This window comes from Eriocheir sinensis, chromosome 7 (genome assembly GCF_024679095.1).
Source record: "Eriocheir sinensis breed Jianghai 21 chromosome 7, ASM2467909v1, whole genome shotgun sequence".
In the NCBI taxonomy this organism is placed as follows: Eukaryota; Metazoa; Arthropoda; class Malacostraca; order Decapoda; family Varunidae; genus Eriocheir; species Eriocheir sinensis.
The window spans coordinates 20,392,446-20,416,933 of record NC_066515.1 but is presented as its reverse complement, the minus strand read 5'-3'; the positions used below and the strand labels follow the sequence as shown (position 1 = coordinate 20,416,933).

The 24,488-nt window shown below is 49.2% G+C and overlaps 1 protein-coding gene across 10 annotated transcripts in view; it reads left to right on the top strand.

Moving 5' to 3' along the window:
* LOC126994411 (potassium voltage-gated channel protein eag-like) overlaps window positions 1-24,488 on the top strand; it is a 159,633-nt gene that overhangs the window by 117,947 nt on the left and 17,198 nt on the right. For 5 of the 10 annotated variants that reach the window (XM_050853776.1, XM_050853725.1, XM_050853750.1 and 2 more), the window contains 7 exons: window positions 4,674-4,718; window positions 8,478-8,602; window positions 9,109-9,201; window positions 9,442-9,744; window positions 15,768-15,936; window positions 17,377-17,631; window positions 20,010-20,221. In XM_050853776.1, coding sequence (XP_050709733.1) covers window positions 4,674-4,718; window positions 8,478-8,602; window positions 9,109-9,201; window positions 9,442-9,744; window positions 15,768-15,936; window positions 17,377-17,631; window positions 20,010-20,221 — 1,202 coding nt within the window. The remainder of the gene's footprint in view (window positions 1-4,673; window positions 4,719-8,477; window positions 8,603-9,108; window positions 9,202-9,441; window positions 9,745-15,767; window positions 15,937-17,376; window positions 17,632-20,009; window positions 20,222-24,488) is intronic. The other 5 variants (XM_050853768.1, XM_050853771.1, XM_050853761.1 and 2 more) reach the window with 3 other exon arrangements.

Genomic DNA, 24,488 nt, shown 5'->3' with positions numbered 1-24,488 from the left:
GAAGGAGAAAACGAAAGGAAAAAAGTAGATAGATATACATAGATAGATAGATATATAGAGAGAGAAACCACAGACAAACACACACAGACACGTACAGAACACAAACAAAACAGACAAACAGACAAACCAAAGGGACTGTCTCAACCACCCTCGTCAGACGGGCGGAACCTCGTCAGGATTTGGCGGAACAATCTGTTATTCAGGAAACAATTTGAGCTGCAGGAACCACCAGGGGGAGGAGGGGGTAGGGGAGGGGGGAGGGGAGGGGAGGAGGAGAAAGGTAAGGTAACAGGTAGGCGGAGAGAAGGACATGAACAGGTGGGAGGGGGCAGGTGAGGGGGAGGGGGGAGGGGGGGAGGGGAGAAAGGTAAGGTAACAGGTGGGGTAGAGGATGAGCAGAGTGAAGTGGAGGAGGATATGGAGGAGGGAAGGGAAGGGAGAGAAGATGAGGGTAGGGAAGGAAAGAGGAGAGAGAGGTAGGAGGTAGGGGGGAAGGAGGGAAAGTGTGGTGGAGGAGGCTGGTGGAGGAGGGAAGGGAAGGAGAGAAGATGAGGGGTAGGAAAGTAAGGAGAGAAAAGAGAGAGACAGGGTAAGAGGGAGGAAGGAAGGAGAATGGAGAGATGAGGGAGAGAGAGATGAGAATGAAAGAGATGGAAAGGAGAATGAAGTAACAGGATAATTGAACAACTACTAAAACAAACAGGATAGGCTGTCAGACAATCTTACTTAGGTAGCCATGTACAGTGTGCCCAACTATATCCTAGCCAGCCCAACCAACCCTTAGCGTGGCGTTAGCTCGGTGGACTGCCCAGCTAGATTAACTCACCTACCGGTACTAACAGCATGAACACAGCCCGTAGAGTTGTACCAGACGCCGCAGATGGGCAGTTCCACGGAGATATGATGCCTGGATGCTGCGCCTAGATACCATTGCCTGTTGCCTATCTCTCTCTCCCTTTCTCCCTTCACCTCGCTAGTGTGTGGAGAGAATGAGAGAGGAGGGATGAGGAGACGAGAGGAGAGGAAAGAGATGGGAGGGAGAATGGAGAGATGAGGAGAGGAGAGGAAAGAGATGGGAAGGAAAGGAGAGATGGGAAGGAGAATGGAGAGATGAGGAGGGGAGAGGAAAGAGATGGGAAGGAAAGGAGAGATGCGAAGGAGAATGTAGAGATGAGGAAGGGAGAGGAAAGAGATGGAATGAAAAGAGATATAGAAAGGAAGGTAGAAAGAGGGGAAGGAAAGAGACAGGAAGGGAAGAAGTAGAGAGGGAAGAAGAGGAGAGATAGCAAGGGAAGAGAGAAGAGATATGGAAATGAGGAAGAAGGAGGAGAAAGGAAAGAGAAAGAGGAAAGGGAAGGAGAGGAGAGGAAGACAGAATAGAAATGAAATGGAGAAGGAAAGGAGGTATAGAAGAGAAAAACGAGAGGTAGGAAAAGAAGAGGAAAGGAGAAAGAGAAAAGGAAGAGAAGAAAAGAAGACAACGAAGACAAAACTACACGTGAGGAAAACAGCACAAAGAAGAAAAGAAAGAACAAAATCCTCACATACGAAGAGGAAGAATAGGAGGAAATAAAAGACCCTTAGACGAGGCCCTGTTCCCCTTTGTTCCTCGTAAGGCGCCTTGACTACATATATTCCTTGATGTTAGAGCCTTTTAGTAAACAGCTGACAGGGGATGGATAAGGAGACAGAGGGGAGACAGGGATGAGGGTAAAGAAGAGAGAGAGAGAGAGAGAGAGAGAGAGAGAGAGAGAGAGAGAGAGAGAGAGAGAGATAGAGAGAGAGAGAGAGAGAGAGTGAGAGAGAGAGACATAGAGAGAGAGAGAGAGAGAGAGAGAGAGAGAGAGAGAGAGAGAGAGAGAGAGAGAGAGAGAGAGAGAGAGAGAGAGAGAGAGAGAGAGAGAGAGAGAGAGAGAGAGAGAGAGAGAGAGAGAGAGAGAGAGAGAGAGAGAGACAGAGAGAAAAAGAGAGAGAGAGAGAGACATGCAACATCGATCTTAGGAACTCAAGGTAACCAGAAATACTATTAACAGAGAGACCAACCCCCCCCCTCCCCCTACCACCCCCCACCCACGCCCCGGGGAAGAGGATACAGAGGGGGGCGGGGGGGAAGGGGGGTGGACACATTGCTGGCAATCTACGGTACGACTTGGATATGTATTAAAGGACACGGAGAAGAGAGCGAGCGAACGAGAGAGAGAGAGAGAGAGAGAGAGAGAGAGAGAGAGAGAGAGAGAGAGAGAGAGAGAGAGAGAGAGAGAGAGAGAGAGAGAGAGAGAGAGAGAGAGAGAGAGAGAGAGAGAGAGAGAGAGAGAGAGAGAGAGAGAGAGAGAGAGAGAGAGAGAGAGAGAGAGAGAGAGAGAGAGAGAGAGAGAGAGAGAGAGAGAGAGAGAGAGAGAGAGAGAGAGAGAGAGAGAGAGAGAGAGAGAGAGAGAGAGAGAGAGAGAGAGAGAGAGAGAGAGAGAGAGAGAGAGAGAGAGAGAGAGAGAGAGAGAGAGAGAGAGAGAGAGAGAGAGAGAGAGAGAGAGAGAGAGAGAGAGAGAGAGAGAGAGAGAGAGAGAGAGAGAGAGAGAGAGAGAGAGAGAGAGAGAGAGAGAGAGAGAGAGAGAGAGAGAGAGAGAGAGAGAGAGAGAGAGAGAGAGAGAGAGAGAGAGAGAGAGAGAGAGAGAGAGAGAGAGAGAGAGAGAGAGGATACACGTGTCCGCCACCAAATTGAAGAGGAAGAAGAGGAGATAAATATGGGATAGGTAGAAATGGAATAGAAGAAAAAAAAAAAAAAAGGTAGAGATGAAAAACAAAAATAAATAGGCATAAAAAAATACAAATGAAAAGGAAAGTGAATGTATACAGGTAAAAAAAACAAAAACAAGGTCACGGTGCAGCTATCCAGGTGTTACATTACCTGAGTTGGAATTGCCCAGGTGTGGAGACAGAAAAAGAGAGAGAGAAAGAAAGAGAGAGAAAGTGCATCAACTGCCCTCATTAGCCCACAATTACCTTACTCATTATCACATTTCCCTTAACGCCCTTCTGTCAGAGCTCACTAAAGGTCACTGGTGTATTTCGTGACTCACTGACTCACGGATTTGCTTGAGTCATTTAGTTTTGAGTCACTTTTACTTTTTGCTTTCATTTTCATTACCTGTCCTTGTCTGTAGATATTAATTACCACTATGGGTTATTTGTGTGTGTGTGTGTGTGTGTGTGTGTGTGTGTTCATTTACGTACACACCTGCCTAATGTATACTTCTGGACATACATGAAAAGACAGACATACATACATACATACTCTCTATGTATCTATCCATCTATCTATCTATCTCTTTCTCTGTATTCAAATCTTGACTCTGTTTCTGCTGCTACAACCACCACCACCACCACTGCAACCACCACCACCACCACCACCACCATTAGGTGATACCCCCATCAAACACCCTATCACCCGTTTTTCCCTTCGTTTCCTTTCGCTTTCCCCTTATTCAACCACCATCACCACCACCTCCACCACCACTAAGGATATAATACTGGCTTGGTACTAAAAATGTGAGAGACACGCCAGTCCTCGTCGACAGACCGACTTGGTCGGCTTGGCTGACGCCAGCCGACAGAGTCGGTCTGTCGGCATCCTGCAACGGGCCGCCATTGGCAAAGGCCCGTGCTCCCCCCTATTAGGAGGGAGTGAATGTTTAACAACAACAACAACTAAAGTTGAGGACATACGCTATGGATTCGCGTGGCCTCAGTGCTCAACACCGTGACAAAATTGTGATGTTGGTGTAAAAGGCATTGTAGAGGATAAGGTGTTAGTCCACATAAACAAACACACACACACACAAACACACACACACACACACACACACACACACACACACACACACACACACACACACACACGCACACACACACACACATCAAGGTAATGGATACAGCAGTGGTGGTGGTGATGCTGATGGTGGTGGTGGTGGTGGTGGTGGTGGTGATATGTGACATTCTGTGTTTTATTGGTAGTCTAGAAGAGAAAGAGGAGGAGGAAGAGGAGGAAGAGGATAAAGGGGAAGAGAAGAGGGAGTAAAAGCAAATATGATGTAGGAGAGAAAAATGAGATAACATAAGAGATATAGAGATAAAGGAAACGTAGATGGAAAGAGAGGAAGAAACAGTTGGACAAAAAAGAAGAGAGAGCCGGTGGTGATGATGATGGTAGTGTTACTGGTGAAGGTGATGATGATGTTGCTGATAGTGAGAAAGAAGAATACAGTGAGAGAAAAAGAGAGAAAGGAACAGAAAAAAACAAGAACAGAGAGCAAGTGATGGTGACGATGATGATGTTGATAGTGAGGAAGAAGAAGAGAAAAATAGAAGAGGAAAATAACAATGTAGGGAGAGATAGGAAGAGAAAAACAAAGAACAGAGAGCTAGTGATGGTGACGATGATGATGTTGATAGTGATGAAGAAGAAGAGAAGAAAGGAGAGTGAAAAGAAGCATAACAGAGGAGAATAACACTGTAGGGAGAGATAGGAAGAGAAAAACAAAGAACAGAGAGCTAGTGATGGTGATGATGGTGGTGGTGTTACTAGTGGTGATGGTGGTGGTGATGGTGGTGGTGGTGGCGACACTCTGGCCCGGTAGTGAGATATACATAGGCAGGTGATGACGTGTGTGTCGTTTCAGCCTCGGACAGCACGGAGAGCTCTGGGGGAAGGCTGCCCACCAAAAGTAGGTACCCCTGGCCCGAGCCTGGCCGCCTCTGACACCGCCACGCGCGACCCTCCTCCCCCCACCTGCCAGAGCCTACGATGGGCCGGGCGACGCAGACACCACCCACCGGACGGGAACTAAAATTGGTGTCTATCCCGAACCGCGGACCTCAATTCACCCCTATTCCGCGTTAAACAGACAAACGCGGAGCTAAATTTTGACCTTTCCGAGTGTGTATAAAGCCTTGAATGATGTCTTCCGGATGAGGATCTAAAATTGGTGTGTCTCTCCCGAGCCGCGGACCTCAATTCACCCCTATTCCGCGTTAAACAGACAACCGCGGAGCTAAATTTTGACCTTTTCGAGTGTGTTTATAGCCTTGAATAATCTCTACCGGCCGAGAAGCTAAAATTTGTGTCTCTATCCCGAGCCGCGGACCTCAATTCACCCCTATTCCGCGTTAAACAGACAACCGCGAAACTAAATTTTGAGCTTTTCGGGTGTGTTCATAGACTTGTATAATCTCTACCGGATGACGAAGAGAAAATGTGTGTCTCTATCCCGAGCCGCGGACCTCAAATCATCCCTGTTCCGCGTTAAACACACAACAGAGGAACTAAATTTTGTCCTATTCGAATAGTCTCTGCCGGCGCTGACTCAAGACACTCCCGACAACCGACATAAATTGGTGTCTGGAAGTATTGGACCGTCCGTGGATCTAAATTTTGTCTTGCGTGTGTCTAAAGGCCTTCAGTTATCTCAGACAATCGCGGAGCTAAATTCTGTCCTCGTCGAATAGTCTCTGCCGGCGCTGACTCAGGACACTCCCGGCAACCGACATAAATTGGTGTCTGGAAGTACTGAACCGTCCGTGGATCTAAATTTTGTCTTGCGTGTGTCTAGAGGCCTTCAGTTATCTCAGACAATCGCGGAGCTAAATTCTATCCTCTTCGAATAGTCTCTGCCGGCGCTGACTCAGGACACTCCCGGCAGCCGACATAAAATTGGTGTCTGAAAGTACTGAAACGTCCGTGGATCTAAATTTTTACTTGCGTGTGTCTAAAGGCCTTCAGTTATCTCAGACAATCGCGGAGCTAAATTCTGTCCTCGTCGAATAGTCTCTGCCGGCGCTGACTCAGGACACTCCCGGCAGCCGACATAAAATTGGTGTCTGAAAGTACTGAAACGTCCGTGGATCTAAATTTTGCCTTGTGAGTGTCTAGAGGCCTCCAGTTATCTCCTCTTCCGCCTGCCAAAGCCTACGAAGGGCCGGGCGACGCAGACACGATCGGCCGCGGAGCTAACATTGTCGTCTCTTATCTGAGCATTGAAGGGACAACTAAGTACTGAATTCATCTCTTTACGGCACTAACTCAAGACGCTTCCAGCCGCGGATCTTATAATTGTTGGCTTATTCGAGTATTTTTAGTATTCAACCGCGGACCTAAAATTCGTCTCTTTTAAGCATGGAACAAACAAACGACCTAAAATTTACTTCTTTTCCTAAAACTGATGTCTCGTATGGGTGTGTTTTTAGCATGGGACAGAACCATAGACTTAAAATTCGTCCCTTTTCCGCATTGAACAGACAACTGCGGACCTTTATTTTGTCTATTTCCCTGACTCTGTGGCCTTAAACAGACAATCGTAGACCTAGAATTGATGTCTCCTGTCCGAGTGTGTTTTTGGCATTGAACAGACAATCGCGTCCCTAAAATTTTGTCTCTCTCTTCCTGACATTTTAGTAAACCGAAAACCGAAAAATGTTGTCTTTTTCGATTGTTTTCCTTTAGCATTGAATAAGCGCGAACCTTGATTTTCTCTCTTTTCTGAGTGACTTGTTTGGCTTTGGGAGAAAAGCGTTCGTAAAATATTATCTCTTTCCTTGATATTTTTGCACTGAACACACAACCGCACACCCAAATTATGTCTAGTTTTCTTCAGTGTCTTTTAATCTTTCATCTCTCAACTACGGATCTAAAATTTCGCCTCTTTTCTGAGTGTCTTTTAAGCCTTCAATAACCTCAAGATCTGACGCGTGTCCTATTACCGTCAATGACTCAGAACACTCGCAGGCTGGCGCGGAACCTCAAATATTCCCTTTCTTGAGTGTCTCCAAGCATGGAATCAGCGGCCGCGGACTTCAAACCCACGTCAAAAGTGTACTAGAATCACCTTTTCCTTCCCAAGCGTCCATTCCCCCTTTGAAGAGTCTCAGTATCCGCCGAGCACATCACAAAACCCCATGGACAGGTTCGAATCCCTCTTGAGCGCACTAGATAACACTTAAGCCATTCCAAGCGTCTCTTATGCCTCGGTAACGTCTTGGATTGGACTCCTAAACGCGGGACTGTGATATGATAGACTCCGGTCCCCTACAGCGCCTTCTGCAGGTCCTCGGGGGTGGTCAGTCGCGGCGGTGTTACGGGAAAGCCCACAGAAGAAGGAGGAGGAGGAGGGGACGGCGGTGGAGAGGCGGCCATGGCGATACTTGTTGTGGTGGTGCTTGTGGAGTGGTGGTTCCTGTGTGTGGCCGCCGAGCCTGTAGTTCCTCCATCCCTCCATCCCTCAGGCACTCCTTCCCCCCCCCCAGCCTTCCCTCCGTCCCTTCCTGCCGTCGCCACACTCTGCTCCCTTCCAACCCCCACAATATCCACGGTTTCCCTTGTGAGGCCTAAGTGTGGCAAGATGACCAGCGCTTCTCTCTGCAGTCCCCCCTATCTTCAGGCAACCGCACCCCGTTTTCTTTAAGCCCTCTATACCCGTGCTCTTAAACGTCTCGGCGCCTCAGTCCGCTAATTTGAAAAGCCTCTTGTGGAAGTTGCTGGGCTTTTCATGGGCTGTTTTGTGATGGTAGTGATGGTCCAACACGCCCTCTGCACCATAAAAGGGAATATCGCCCCCCGCCCCCCATGAAATCCCGGTTAATTTTCTCTGTGGCCTTGGAAACTAGAAATGGGCGCCCGATACGTTTAAGGATATGGACCTAAGTTAGCCTCAGTCCCCCCTATACGTTCAGGCAAGCACCTCCCGTTTTCTATGCACTGGGAAAGCCGCCCCACCCTCAACCTCATCCTGGTAGTGGAGTGAAGCGTTGGGTTGCATCTGGCCTCCGTCTAAAACACCCGAATCCGTGTTTTATTTCTCCTTTGACTAACTAAGAATGAGCCACTTGTATGTTGTTTGGTGTCCATGGATCTTTTTCTCGTCTGGTTCTTCTTCCTTCTCTCTCTGTGTGTGTAAATATATGGTGATCACTTTTGACTAAACATTCTCTTTTGGTCTGAAGGGTGTTAAGTGGAGACCCCTCAGCTTGCATCACCCAGCCTTAGAGCCTTACCCTTGTAGCTGTGTAGTGCTGTAGCCTTACCCTGCTCGTGGCCTTCGTCCTGAACCTTACCCTATCCTTCCCCAGCCCCAAAATCCCACAATACCCCGTCCTTCCCCCGTGTGTAGCCCCCGCTCACTCCCCCAGCAGCCCCACACTTTAGCCAGCATGGTGCTCTACTTTCGGCTTGACAATGTTTTAAACCCTCTCGTGGAAGCCAAGATTAAACCATTTTTGAAGCGAGATCAGTGTGTCCACTCGGCTCATGCCACTATAAAAAAACCTGTGATTGCGAGGGTGACTAGTGTAGATTGCACGGCTCTTGGACCCCTCTCATTTCCTCACCCCAAAGCTCCTCGCCTCATATCCACTATACCTCCTCGTCCTCCTCCTCCTCGTCCTCCTCCCCCTTCACCCTAACCTCACTGCCTTCTGTTCTCCATCTCAAGCGGGCCTCAGCAAGTTCGCCAAGCTGGCCCGCTCCGTCACCCGCAGCCGCTCGGTGCTGGTGACACAGTTCTCCTCGCACCTTCCCGCCATGAAGGACGTGGCCAAGCAGTCCAACATCACCCATGTAAGTGACGGCCAGACAGGGAGGGAGAGAGAAAGGGGAGTGAACAGGTAGGAGCAGAAGCAAGAGAGAGTGTATAGGGGGCAGGTAGCGACAGTGAGTGGTGGAAGAGGTAAGGAAGAGAAGGAAGGTACAGCGTTAGTAAGTGACAAGGAAAGTAGGAGAATGAGAAGGAAAAGAGCCCTAGTATAAATGACGGAGAGTGTGTGGGTGAAAAAGTAGGAAAATGATAAGGGAAAGACCGCTAATGTGACAAGGGGAAACTGTGTGAGAAAATGTATTAGAATGAGAAAGAGAAGTAGTATAAGTGATTGGGTGAAGAGATGGGGAACATAAGAGAGAAAGGAGAGTGAAGAGGAAGGATGGAAGTTGAAGGGAAAAAAACAGCATCACACAAACACACACACACAACCAGGCAACAAGTAAACTCTCTCCTCTCTCTCTCTCCGCCACCATCACCACCACCACCACCACCACCACCACCGCCACACCGTCGCCGCCTCCGCCAGATGATGAGCCTGAACAGCGATGTCATGCCCCAGTACCGCCAGGAGGCACCGAAGACCCCGCCGCACATCCTCCTCCACTACTGTGCCTTCAAGGTTAGCGCGAGTCTACCCTTAAACTGGTAAAAGAAAACGGGAATTGGTTTGGTAATAGAAAATGGGTCTTTGTTTACCTTTTGTTACTTTATGTTGTTGTCATCCTCTTTCCGGCCATCTTGCTCGCGATCTTCCTCACCTTCTAAACTACTTATGGGATTGTGAGATTGTGTAGGAAGATACATATTCCATCATCTTCCTTCTACTAATATCTTTTCCCTCCTTCGCCCCCTCCGTCAGGCCATCTGGGACTGGGTGATCCTGTTCCTCACCTTCTACACGGCCATCATGGTGCCCTACAACGTGGCCTTCAAGTACAAGACCTCGGAGGACGTGTCGCTGCTGGTGGTGGACTCGATCGTGGACGTGATCTTCTTCATCGATATCGTGCTCAACTTCCACACGACCTTCGTTGGGCCCGGCGGCGAGGTGGTGTCTGACCCTAAGATAATACGAATGAACTATCTCAAATCGTGGTTTCTGATAGACCTCTTGTCGTGCCTCCCTTACGATGTTTTCAACGCCTTTGACCACGATGAAGATGTAAGTAAGTGTGGCTCTCAAGGCGAAGTGAATGATAAAGTAAGTGTCCAGGACTTGTGTGCGCTTCTTGCTGCTGCTCCCGCTGACGCTGATGCTGACCCCCCCTCAGCCCCCTACCACCGAGACTCCTCCCCCACCCCCCAACCACGCTGCCTCCACCCTCACGCCGCCCTCCCCGCTCCTCCTAGCCTCCGCCGCCGTGACAGCACCCCACCCTGACCCTCCCTCCACACACACAAACAGCTTCTCTCAACCCCCTCCTGGTACTGTCCCCCCCACAGCCCCGACTCACAGTAGTGTGTTGTCTCCCCTGTGTATAGCCCTCTCACCCCCTTTTGTGTGTTCCCCTGCCCGTCAACACCAGTCCGTGCCCTCAGCGCCACGTGTTTACCCGCAACACCTATCCTCTGTCCCCCACACCTGTCAGTCACTCCCTCCCCCCACCCCCCCGCTTGCTGGCCCGTCAACACCCGTCCGTGCCCTCAGCGCCACGTGTTTACCCGCAACACCTATCCTGTGTCCCCCACACCTGTCAGTCACTCCCTCCCCCCACCTCCCCGCTGGCTGGCCGGCGTCACTTGCCCGGTGGCACTTTCATGTAGTTGTTGTCGTTGTTGTTGTTCACATGTGTGCCAGTACCAGTCCAGTACCAGTAGTGTACAGTGTGTGAACGCCCCAAGCCGCGGACGAGCCCGCCTCGTCACCGCGCCGGCACACACACACACACACACACACATGCCACCTCGGCCGCTGGCGCCGCCTGGGTGTCGGCGGCCGCCCCACACAGTCCCCCGCCGGGTCGCCGTGCCCCGCTGCAGGGAGGTGACGGAGCAGCGGGGCGCGGCGCCCAGCTCCCCAGCCTTGCCCTTCTCGTCACGGGGGTGCCCAACGAACCCACTTGTACATTCACCGCCGCCGCCCTGCCGGGCCGTCACGCCGAGCTTTGCCTCGCCGCCTCAGTACAAGTGGCTTCGGTGGGAGTCTTGCCGCCTCGCGGCGCTGCTCGCCTTGTAAGATAACCTTCCTTGCAGCCACCGGCGGGGCCGCTGCGCCCCGCCCCACGCCCGCAGGTGAGGTGCCCTGGACAGGGCTCGGGGCTCCCGGAGAGTGTCCCTTCCCCCCCACGGGTCATTTACTCCCCCAGCCGTCCACGGCACACTAGAGCGTCAGTCACTCCATGACCCTTGACCCCCGTGGAAGCTCCTGACCAGCGGCCCCCAGCGTCACCCCGGCACCCCCGGGTGCTGCGGTTTACCTGGGGGCCGGCGCTGCGCCATGCCGCCCCCTGCACCGCCGCTGTGGTGGCGGCGGCGGCGGGGGCGGCGGGGCAGGGAAGGAGCGGGACTCCATGTATGTCTTAATATTAACACTCGCGGGTGTCCTGTCTGTACCACACACACAGACCACTCACACACACCAGCCACACACGGCCACACACACACACACACACACACACACACACATACGGCACCCGCACTGCACCCGCCACACCCGGCACCCGGCAGCAGCAACACCCGTGAGACACACCCGCACCCCAGCTAGTGTCTGCCCCGCACCCTCACCCCGCAGGCCCTAAATAATGTGCCGCGGACACCGTGGCGGCGGCGGCGGCGGAGGTGGTGGCGGTGGCGACGGGAGGGACGCCACCCTGCGCTGCCTCCCTCCGCTCCGCCCCGCGCCGCGCCTCGCGCCGCCACGCTGCCGCGGCTTCAGTTATAAATAATAATTTCGTGTTTGATTAAATAAGCAAACCTTTCGTAAACAGAGCCGCCTTAAGCAGTAATAACAACAGTAGTAACAATAACAATAATAATAACAATAACAATAAGCAATGTAGTTTTGTGGTGTACATTAAGTTGTTCCCTCCGTCACAGCCAATCAGCGTTCACCTTTCCCTACCTGACCTGACATGACCTCAAGAACAACAATAACAATAACAACAATAACAATAATCAGCGTAGTCCCAGCCAGCCAGCCAGCAGCGTTCACCTCTCCCTGGCTGACCTGACATGACCTCGTTAACCAAACACAAAACTCCCAACACTCGAGAACGCGAAACGAATACACAAACAAACACACACACAAACACCAGAGCATTCACGCGGGACTCCAATGAACAATGCGAGAGAGAGAAAGCGAGAGAAAGAGGAAGAAAAAAAACCGCAACAACATAAAGAAAACAAAACAAGACAAACACAATTAGCATACACGGACGCAAGAGTTTGGGGGTAAAAAAATGATAACTGAGCAACTTTCCTCTTTATTTTCCTCTTTATTTTCCTCTTTATTTTCCTCTTGTTTCCCTTGTTTGACTTCATTTTCGGCGCTAAACGGAGGGGAAAATGACCTCAGTGAAGATGATGATGATGATGATGATGACGATAATGATGATGATGATAATGCGTTCTGTTCTTTCTTTCTTGTTTGTCATTATCCTCCTTGTATCCATGTGTCCCCCCTGTATCCTCATGTGTCCCCTCGTGTCCTTATGTGTCCTACCCTTCTAAGTGTGTCACCATCATGCACATTCAACAACCAATACAAAAAGGGACAAATTATCATGAAATCGAGGTAAAAAAAAACTCGTTATTTCTATTAATCTTATCTCACCTGCCCTGCCTATCTGCCCACCTGTCTGCCTCGCCTTGCATAATTAAACTCAGGTGTTCACTCTAATATAACACTCATAAAATTACACCAGGGAAGAATTGATCAGGAGTATATATAGAGTGATCTAATCTAGGGTATTTGAACGCTTACCTGACTAACTAATTACCTTCTCACCTACCTGTACTTTCCTTCCCACTTTCCCTTTTAACTGCCTACCTAGCTGTTATCCCTCCCTTTATCATCATTTCCTCTCTTCTTTTCTTTCATTTTATCCTTTCAGTCCTCTCTCTATCTCTCATCGTCTCCCTTTTATCACATTCGCTCTCTTCCTTATATTAACGTGGTTCTTATCTCTCCCTTCATCATCATTTCCTCTCTTCTTTATCCTTTCAGTCCTCTCTCTATCTCTCATCGTCTCCCTTTTAGCTCTTATCTCTCCCCTTATCATCAATGCCTCTCTTCTTTTTCTTTCATTTTATCCGTTCAGTCCTCTCTCTATCTCTCATCGTCTCCCTTTATCACAATCCCCCTCTTCTCTTTTCTTTTCCTTATAGTTACTTACCTTCCCCTCTACCTTTTATCATTCCTTTTATCATCATTTCCTCTCTTTTTTATTTTATTTTATCCCTTCAGTCATCTCTCTATAACTCACTGTCTCCCTTTTTCGCATTATCTCTCTTCCCTTTTCTTCCTCCCTCCATTTCCTTATCTTTCCTATATCCTTATTTTTCCCCTCGTCGTCTTTTCTTTCTCTTCTTTTATTTCATTTTATCCCTTCAATCCTCTCTTTATCACTTATCGTCTCCATTTTTCGCATTCCTTTTCCTCCCATTTCTTCTTCCCTTCATTTCCTTATCTTTCCTTCATCCTTATCATTCCCTTCGTCTTCTCTCCATTTCTTCTTTTCTTTCATTTTATCCCTTCAGTCCTCTCTCTTATCTCTCACTGTCTTCCTTTTTCACATTTCTCCTCTCTTCACTTTTCTTCCTTCCTTCATTTCCTTATCTTTCCTTCATCCTTATCTTTCCTTTTCCTCTTTTCTTTCATTTTATCGCTTCGATCCTCTTTCTGTCCCTCACTGTCTCCCTTTTTCACAGTCCCTCTCTTCCCTTTCCTTCTTCCCTTCATTCCCTCCTACCTTCCTTCCTATTTTTCTACCTTCCAACACCCAACTTCCCACCCACCTACCTGACGCGTACACACCTGGTTCACCTTTAATTAAACACACAAAAAATATCGTTACACCTGCACACAATCAACCTAAAACACGTATCATTTATCTAATCAAACGTTTAAAAATCGACGTGGCGCTTCGGGTAATTAAAATGATTGCACAGGTGAACACAGGTAGGGTACAGGTGGGGGGTACAGGTGGGCGGCTACGGGTCTTTCCCACGTATGTTACCTGCCGCTTCACCTGGATACGTGTAATTAACGAGCCTCCCCCCCCCCGAGCACCCCCCCCCCCTTCCTCCCTGTGCGCACCAAGCCATTTCTCTGTTTCTTGCACATATTTATCACGCAGAAAAAGGAGAGACAGAAGGAAGGCTTGCCGTTTATAACTCATGACTGACGGCTCCACGCACGCCATCTTGCGCACCACCTGACTGACTGACTGGGTGACTGGCTGACTAATTGACTGGGTGGGTGGCTGACTGGGTGACTGACTGACTGACTAACTGACTGCCTGACTGACTAACGATGATTGATTGACTTGGTGGGTGGGTAACTGGCTGACTGACCGACTGACTGACTGACTGGGTGACTGGCTGACTGACTGACTGACTAACTGGGTGACTGGCTGACTGACTGACTGACTGGGTGACTGACTGACTGACTGACTGACTGGGTGACTGACTGACTGACTGACTGGGTGACTGACTGACTGGCTGACTGACTGACTGGGTGACTGACTGACTGACTGACTGACTGACTGACTGGGTGACTGACTGACTGGGTGACTGACTGACTGAGTAACTGACTGGGTGGCTGACTGACTGACTGACTGACTGACTGGGTGACTGACTGACTGACTGACTGACTGGGTGACTGACTGACTGACTGGCTGACTGACTGGGTGACTGACTGACTGGCTGACTGACTGGGTGACTGACTGACTGGCTGACTGACTGGGTGACTGACTGACTGACTGGGTGACTGATTGACTGACTGACTGACTGACACGCACGCACACACACACACACACACACACACACACACACACACACACACACACACACACACACTCCCTCTCTCCCTCCCTCCCTTCCTGCCATCCCATTCACCAGGTTTAATAGGTCGGAAAAGGAGAAGACAAAGAGGGGAGACAAAGGAGGGGAGAAACAAGTACTTGCACCCCAGACCTGTGTATTCTCCTCCCCTTCCCTTTCTCTCCCTCTCCCAAATCCCTCCCACGGCAATGGAACGTAAAGAATGTCATGTTTAAGAAGTTTCCATACAGGGAGCGAATTCTTGGCTTAACGTTAGGAGAAGTTTGTTTTTGCTTCATTCCTTATCTGAAGTTACCTGAAAGTACATATGAACACCCACACACACCTTTCCAGAACTCATATTAGCCATCAGGTATTGTATTAAGAGATCACATTCTTTTTTTATAACTTTACTTTAAGCGATCTGAAACTACGTAAAGCATTATGAACCTACGCAAGGAAAGCCTCAAACACCTTTCCAAACTTATAAAGACAATCAGGTGTTATAATGAGATCGGATTCCATAAATAACCTTACCTGAAGGGATTTAAACCTACTTGAACACACACACCTTTCTAGGCTCGTTTAGGCAAGCAGGTACTGTCGTAAGAGATCGAGTCCTTTTCATAAACTTATATAAAGGGATCCAAATCTATCTGAACGTATACACACAATCCAACACCCCTTTTTAAACACCAGTAGGCGATCGACCCCCTTTTAAAGACTCCACTAGGCAACACGGACGTATAAGACATCTAATCCCTTTTAAAATCTTATCTAAAGGGATCTAAACCTACTTGAACCTATACACGCAATCCAACACCCCTTTTTAAACACCAGTAGGCGCTCGAACCCCCTTTTGAAAACTCCAATAGGCAACATGGACGTGTTAGACATCTAATCCCTTTTAAAATCTTATCTAAAGGGATCTAAACCAATTTGAACCTATACACACAATCCCAGACCCTTTAATCACTCCACTAGGCAACATGGAAGTATAAGAGGAGACCCAACCACTTTTAAAACCTCCACTAGGCAACATGGACGTACAAGACATCTAATCCCTTTTAAAATCTTACCTAAAGGGATCTAAACCAAAATGAACCTATACACGACATCCCAGACCCTTCATAAGCTCCACTAGGCAACATGGACTTATAAGAGGAGACCCACCCCCCTCTATAACCCCTTCTACCCACACAGGGCATCGGATCCCTCTTCTCAGCCCTCAAGGTGGTTCGACTCCTAAGGTTAGGGCGAGTGGTGCGCAAGCTGGACCGCTACCTCGAGTACGGCGCCGCCATGCTTGTGTTGCTCTTGTGTTTCTACATGCTGGTGGCGCACTGGCTCGCCTGCATCTGGTATAGTATAGGTGAGTGTTGCGGGGTGGCGGGGGGTTGGGTAAGTGGGGTCTGTGAGGGGGATTGTGGGGTGAGGGAGGGGTTGTGTGAGGATGTGTGGGGGGTGTTTGTGTGTGTGGGGGGGCGGTGTTGTGTTGTGTTGTGTTGTGGTGTGTGTGTGTGTGTGTGTGTGTGTGTGTGTGTGTGTGTGTGTGTGTGTGTGTGTGTGTGTTTTCGTTTTGGGATAGCATAGATAGGTGTGTGTTTTGTGTGTTTGTGTGTGTGTTTACTTCGTGTTGTGTTGCGTGAGTGTATGTTTGTTTCTTTGTTTTTCGTTTGGGATAGTATAGGTATGTGTGTTTTTGTGTGTTTGTGTGTTGTGTGTTAGAGGGGGTACTGTGGTATATCTTAAGTCTGTTTGTCCCTTCCTGTCTGTCTCTCTCTGTTTGTTAGGATGAATGAAGGAATAGTTACGTTTGTGTCTGTTTGTATTCTATTTGTGTTTGTTTTTACTCATAAGGTGACAGGGCTAAAGAAAATAAAGAACTCTGGCTATACGTCCGTCTGTGTCTGCCTGGCCATTTATCTACCTTTGTCTCTCTCTCTCTCTCTCTCTCTCTCTCTCTCTCTCTCTCTCTCTCTCTCTCTCTCTCTCTCTCTCTCTCTCTCTCTCTCTCTCTCTCTCTCTCTCTCTCTCTGTCTGTGTGTGTGTGTGTGTGTGTGTGTGTGTGTGTGTGTGTGTGTGTCTCCCCGTCACCGCGGCGCCAGGGTTGCAGAATTAACCACACAACTGACACATGATCCGCGTCTCTCATCCTCCCTCGAGACAGACACACACACACACACACACACACACACACACACACACACACACACACACACACACACACACGTACATACCCGAAATAGTAACGCTGGACTACATAACTTCTCTCTCTCTCTCTCCCTTTCTCTCAGTGTAAGAGAACAGTTTTAAAGGTCTCTCTCTCTCTCTCTCTCTCTCTCTCTCTCTCTCTCTCTCTCTCTCTCTCTCTCTCTCTCTCTCTCTCTCTCTCTCTCTCTCTCTCTCTCTCTCTCTCTCTCTCTCTCTCTCTCTCTCTCTCTCACTCTCTCTCTCTCTCACACACACACACATATAGGAAATTGTAACGCTGGAAATATATAACTTAACATCATCTTGTGTGTGTGTGTGTGAGAGAGAGAGAGAGAGAGAGAGAGAGAGAGAGAGAGAGAGAGAGAGAGATTAACCTAACCTAACCTTACCCAACCTAACTTTCCCTAACCTAACCTAACTTAACCTTACCTAACCTAACCTTACCTAACCTAACTTCCCCTAACCTAACCTTACCTAACCTAACTTTCCCTAACCTTACCTAACCTAACTTTCCCTAACCTAACCTAACATAACATAACCTTACCTAACCTAACCTAACCTAACCTCTCTTTCCCTCCCTCCCTCTCTCCCCCGCCAGGCAAGAGCGACGCAGACAACGGCATCCAGTACTCGTGGTTGTGGAAACTCGCGAACGTCACCCAGTCCCCCTACAAGTACATCCCCTCCAACGGCTCCCACACCCTCGAGCTCATAGAAGGGCCCACCAAGAAGACCATGTACGTGACCTCCCTCTACTTCACCATGACCTGTATGACCTCGGTGGGCTTTGGCAACGTGGCGGCCGAGACGGACAACGAGAAGATATTTACCATTTGTATGATGATAATTGCAGGTGGGTTTGAGGGGTGAGGGAGGAGGAAGGGAGGGGGGAGGAAGGGGAAGGGGAGGGAGGAGAGGAGGGAGGGAGTGGGGGGAGTAGATGGGATGTGAGAAGGGAGAAAAGGGATTGTGTGTGTATATGGGGTGAGGGGGGGAGGAAGGGGGAGGGGGGAGGGAAGGGAGAGGAAGGGGGAGAGAGGGGGAGGGAAGGGAGAGGTAGGGGAGAGAGGGGGGGTGCTGGGGAGAGGGAGGGAGTGGGGGAGTAGATGGGATGTGAGAAGGGAGAAAAGGGATTGTGTGTGTATATATGTGTTTTACCTGTTTCTTTCTTCCTCCTCCTTCTTCTCCTTCTTCTTCTCCCTCTCCCTCTCTCTCTCTCTCTCTCTCTCTCTCTCTCTCTCTCTCTCTCTCTCTCTCTCTCTCTCTCGTCAGTAAATTGCTCCGCTTCACTAAGAACAAACATTCCCTCGCGCCTGAATTCCTCCTCCTTCCTCTCCACTCTCATTCCCTTCCTTCTCCTCCTCCTCCTCCTCCTCCTCCTCATACCTGTGCCTCTTACCATCATTAAGTCTTCAGGTATTTGCTAATTACATTGACTCTTTACAGGTATTTAAATTAGCTCTTCTTTTTAATTCTTCTTTTCCTATTAACCTTACTTTCTTAACTCCTCTTGAATACACATCTTCATCGTCCTAAAGAGCTTATTAAGAAGATCATCGGCAGCATCTTCTCTCTCGTCTCTCTACTCATCTTCTCATCTCCCATTCCCAGTATCTTCTCAGTCTCTTCTATTAATATCTTCCTCATCTTCTCTTCAATTTCATCGGCAGCATCTTCTCTCTTGTCTCTCTACTCATCTCCTCATCTCCCATTCGTAGCATCTTCACACTCTTCTCCTCCTCATATCTTCCTCATCTTCTCTTCAGTTTCACCATCAGCATCTTCTCTCTTGTCTCCATCATCCATAGATCTTCTCATTACACTAAAATCTTCTTATCTCCCAGCCCCAGCATCTTCACACCCTCTTCTCCTCCTCGTATCTTCATCTTCTCTTCAGTTTCATCACCAGCATCTTCTCTTAGTGTCGTCTGCAGCATCCTCACATCTTCCATATTTTACTCATCTTTTCATCTCCCAGCCCCAGCATCTTCACACCTTCTTCTCCTTCTCGTATCTTCCTCATCTCCTTTTCAGTTTTATCACCAGCATCTTCTTTTATTGTCGCCTCCAGCATCCACACATCTTCCATATTGTAGTCATCTTTTCATCTCCCGTCCCTAGCATCTTTACACATTCTTCTCCTCCTTATCATAACTTCCTCTTCTTCCTTCTTCTTCCTCCATCTCCAACATCTTGACACCTTCCTCTTATCTCTACCTCGTCATACCTCCTCTTCTTTTTTCTCCCACCTTCTCCTCCTCCTCCTCCTCCCCACACCATCGTCTTTCCCTCTCCCAGCACTCCTAAATGTCACCATCTTTGCCCTTCTTCTCCCCTTCACACCCTCATCTTCTTCTCTTCCTCCTCCTCATACTCCCTGATTCTCTCCCTCACCCTCATAGCGATCTTCTACTTCCTCTCCTCTTCTTTCGTCTTCAGCATCTTCACAACCTCATTTTCTCCTCCTCCTCCCCCTCACACCCTCTTCTTCCTCTCTTTTTCTACTCTACCATCCTCGGCCACGTAACAACCATCATCTGTTCATTCTTCTCCAGTATCTTCACACTTCCTCGTCCTCCTCCTCCCCCTCACACCCTCTTCTTCTCTTCTCCTCAGCGCTCCTCTACGCCACTATTTTAGCCCACGTAACAACCATCATCTGTTCATTCTTTTCCAGTATCTTCACACCTCCTCCTCCTCCTTCTCCCTTTCACACCCTCATCTTCTTCTCTTCCTCTCCTCAGCGCTCCTCTACGCCACTATCTTCGCCCACTTAACAACCATCATCTGTACATTTTTCTGCATCTTCACACCTTCTCCTCCTCCTTCTCCCTCTCACACCCTCATCTTCTTCTCTTCCTCTCCTCAGCGCTCCTCTACGCCACCATCTTCGCCCACCTAACAACCATCATCTGTACATTTTCTGCATCTTCACTCCTTCTCCTCCTACTCCTCCCCCTCATACCCTCTTCTTCTCTTCCTCTCCTCAGCGCTCCTCTACGCCACTATCTTCGCCCACCTAACAACCATCATCTGTACATTTTTCTGCATCTTCACACCTTCTCCTCCTACTCCTCCCCCTCATATCCTCTTCTCTTCCTCTCCTCAGCGCTCCTCTACGCCACTATCTTCGCCCACTTAACAACCATCATCTGTACATTTTTCTGCATCTTCACACCTTCTCCTCCTACTCCTCCCCCTCATACCCTCTTCTTCTCTTCCTCTCCTCAGCGCTCCTCTACGCCACCATCTTCGGCCACGTCACCACCATTATCCAGCAGATGACCTCGGCGACAGCGAAGTACCACGAGATGCTGAACAACGTGAGGGAGTTCATGAAGCTACACGAGGTACCCAAGGCCCTTTCTGAGCGGGTCATGGACTACGTGGTCTCGACGTGGGCCATGACTAAGGGCATCGACACCAACAAGGTAGAAAACGAGGTACCTATGACCCCGAACGCGATGGCCAACTCTATACCAGTGAAAAGCATGGGTGGAGGTGATGGGGGTGCTGCTGCGAGTTATTTCTTTGTTTTGGGAGTTATCTCGTGGTTCTGGGTTGTTTGCTTGGTTGGTGATGGGAGTTTTTTGGTGGTTCGGGTGGTTTTGCTTTGGTTTGGTGGCGCTGGGAGATATTTTTTGGTTGGTTGTTTGGTGGTGGTGGGAGGTGTTTTTTTTCCTAGTTTGGTTGTGGGAGTTTTGGTTGCCTGAGGGAGTGAGAGGAGGAGGCTGCCGATGCTGATGATGGTGATGATGCTCCTCTCCCTCCTCCTCCTCCTCCTCCTCCTCCTCTTTCGTCCCTCCTCCTCCTCCTCCTCCTCCTCCTCTTTCGTCCCTCCTCTTCCTCCTCCTCCTCCTCCTCCTCCTCCTCCTCCTCCTCCACTCTCTCTTTCGTCTGTTTTTATCGACCAAGAACACCACTCAGCCAGCCGCCTCTCTCTCTCTCTCTCTCTCTCTCTCTCTCTCTCTCTCTCTCTCTCTCTCTCTCTCTCTCTCTCTCTCTCTCTCTCTCTCTCTCTCTCTCTCTCTCTCTCTCTCTCTCTCTCTCTCTCTCTCTCTCTCTCTCTCTCTCTCTCTCTCTCTCTCTCTGTCTCTCTCACACACACACACACACACACACACACACACACACACACACACACACACACACAACCTCCTCACACACACTACACCTGGTCTGGTTCTGAGGCTCACCTTGGCTTATAAATTAGTCCTAGCGTAGACCACAGTTCGAACCCCGCAGACCAATGAGCCAGCCAGGTAAGTTAAGAAGCATGAGCAGCAGTAGATAGCAATACTAAGAGCTTGTTTACTACCTCTTAAAATCCTCACTTTTTTTACCTCTCGTGGACGCTAAAAACTCAGCATTTAAAGATTCTTCCTCTCTTGAATGCTCCTCAGTAGTTTGTTCTCGGCCTTCGTAAGCAGAGAGGCAGCATGGCAGGTGACCTCTGACCTTGACCTGACCTCTGGCTACGCGACATTGCCCCCGTGACCTGACGTGGCCCTTGTAGTGACCTGACGTGTAGGTGACAAGTAGGTGAGTGCCCCTGACCAGATGTGGGTGTAGTGTGGCGTCGCGCACACCACATCACCACACACCACACACCACACCACCAGAGAGACCGAGGCAGGCTCCCCCCCCCCTCCCTGGACCATGGCTTTACAGTCTCCTCCCATTCCGCCTTATCCTGCTTGAACCCAGAGCCGTGGAAGAGGCGTTTGGACACCCTTATCACAGGCGCCATGTTGCTTCCCAAAGAGCCGCGCGAAATTCAAACTGGAGCTGATAAGACTAATTTTTTTGTGATTTTGGTATCATTTGGATCTCGAAGTACCTGGAACACAAAAAACACTATTGTAACACCTAAAAAGTCACGTGAAATACAAACTGCTGCTGAGCCAACTTATTTAGGGACCTAGAGCTCACTAAACACCATCTTATCATACATCAATTTGAATTTCGCGCGGCGATTTGGGTAGAGTGGCGCGAAATTCAAATTGATACCGATACAATGGTGCTTTTTTGTGCTTTACGTGTGGTCGGGGTCTCAAGGACGTACCCAAACTACACTGAACACTATTGCATCATCGCCAATTTCAATTTCGCGAGACTCTTTGGTTAATTTAAATTGTAACAGATAGAAGTGATTTTGTGCTCTCCGTGTGGTCAGAATCTCGAAGTAGTACATACAGCATAAAAACTCTTCATATCAGCGTCAATTTGAATTCCGCGCGCCTCTTTCGGTGTTTTTTCTGCTCTAGGTATTATAAAAATCTTTAAGACATACCCAAAGCACAAAAAAAACACTGATCTTAGTGTTAATTTGAATTTCGCGCGGCTCTTTCGGTGTTTTTTTCTGCTCTAGGTATTATAAGAATCTTTAAGACATACCCAAAGCACACAAAAAAACACTGATGTTAGCGTCAATTTGAATTTCGCGCGGCTCTTTCGGTGTTTTTTCTGCTCTAGGTATTATAAGAATCTTTAAGACATACCCAAAGCACACAAAAAAAACACTGATCTTAGCGTCAATTTGAATTTCGCGCGGCTCTTCCAATCCCAACATGGCGCCTGAGGGGAAGGTCGCCAGACACTGCTATTCTACCGCTCTGCCTGAACCTTTCTTCGGGAGGAGGGACGTGGCGCGGGTCTTGTCTCTGGCCGCGATACTCCTGCATGCTTTTCACTAGTATGAGACGCGGGTTCCCTCCTGGGGCGGGACCGAGAGTGCTGCTGCTGCCCCTCCTGCTCCTGCTGCTGCTGCTCCTGCCCGGCACAGCATGGCATGTTCAGGCACTGTGCACTCTGCCGCCTCGCCGTGAGCCAGAAGGGACCCCGCTGGCCACCGCGGGAGGCAGTCTTGCGGGATGAGCCACTCCTACCGCCCCCCCCCCCCCCTTCTCCTCCCTCTTCTTGGAGTGGCTCATGGGGGGAGTTACCTTTCCGCCTTCCCCCCTCACGCTTGGACTGAGGTAAGCGTCGTCATCATCACCAACACCATCATCACCAGTACCACCATCACCACCATTCTCATCAACACCATCAACACCGTCATCTCCATTATCACCAGCGTCGTCACTATCATTATCATTATCACTGTTATCACTACACCATCATCATCATCACCACCATCACCACCACCATTATCACCACCACCACCGTCATCACCACCATCAACACCATCACCTATCCTCATTTACCTGTCAGTCTCCCAACCTTGGTATTAGAACAGTCACCATCCAGTCACCATCACCGCCTATCCACTTGTCAACCTCCCAGTCATCCCTTCCCTCACCCATTCATTCATCCAGTTCGTCACTCGCACGGTATACTCACCCATCCAGTCAGTTAGTCATCCACAGGTCATCCAAACCACGTAAAATCACCCAGAGACATCACACTGTTAGTCACCCAGTCAGTTCATCGCCCAACCAGTCACTCACCCAGTCAGACCCCCACTCAAACACTCATCCGTTCCACCCACTCAGTCCATCCAGTTATCTTAGCCAATCACCCATTCAGCCCCCTCAGTCATCCAGTCAGTCCCAATTAGTCCTCCAGTCACCCACGCAGTCACACAGTCAGTCCCTCACAATCCCCCAGTCACTCAGTCATCCAGCCAGTCATCCATACAATCCTCCTCTTCCCCAGTCATCCAGTCACCCAGTCAGACCCTCCCCCAGTCATCCAGTCACCCACGCAGTCACACAATCAGCCTCTCACGATCCCCCAGTCATCCAGTCATCCTCTCAATCATCTATACAATCATCCTCTTCCCCAGTCATCCACTCACCCAGTTAGACCCTCCCCCAGTCACCCAGTCGGTCGTTAGGCCCAGAGCAGCGTATAGCCCCGTCATCTGGGTCTCCTCGGGGCTCAGTGTGACCCACGAGGCCCCGGGTCACGTGACTACCCCGGGGCCCCTGGTGTTTGTTAGTTCGTTCGTCCGTTGTCTAGCCCCTTGCAGTCCCTTACGTTCAGACCCTTTGTTAGTGCTCTGGTGCCTCCTCTAGCCCCTCCCCCCTCCTCCCCCTCCTCCCCACCTTTCTCCTCCTCCTCCTTCTCCTCCTCCTCCTCCTCCTCCTCCTCCTCCTCCTCCTCCTCTTTTTCTTCTTCTTCGTATCCTGTTCATGGTCTTCGGTTTGTTATTGTGTGCTTTGCCTGCATGTTCTCTTCCTCCTCCTCCTCCTCCTCCTCCTCCTCCTTCTCCTCCTCCTCCTCCTCCTCCTTTTTTTTTTTGGTCTTCTTTCTCCTCACGTTTTTTTTCTCTTTTGGTTCTTTTTTCCTTCTTTTTTTCATTTTCCTGTTTTTTCTTCTCTTTTCCTCCTTCCTCCTCTTTTTCATCCTCCTTTTCCTCTTCCTCCTATTCTATGTGTCTGGTTTTCTTTACATCTTCCTCCCTCTTCTTTTTTTTTGTCCTCCTCTTCCTTCCTTCATTTTCTTCCTCCTCCTCCTTTTATTTTTCCTTTCTCTTCTTTTACTTGTTCTTATTCCTCGTTTTCTTCCTCGTCCTCCTCATCCTTTTCTTCCTCCTCTTAACAATATTCCATCCTTTTTTATTCCTTTTCTTTCCTTTATTCCATCTTATTCCTCATTATTTTCCTCCTACTCCACCTCCTCCTCCTAATCCTTATACCTCTATCCTTATACTTTTATCTTTTATAGGAGCGGCGAGTAGCGGGCTTTTTTTGTACTCTTTTTAGT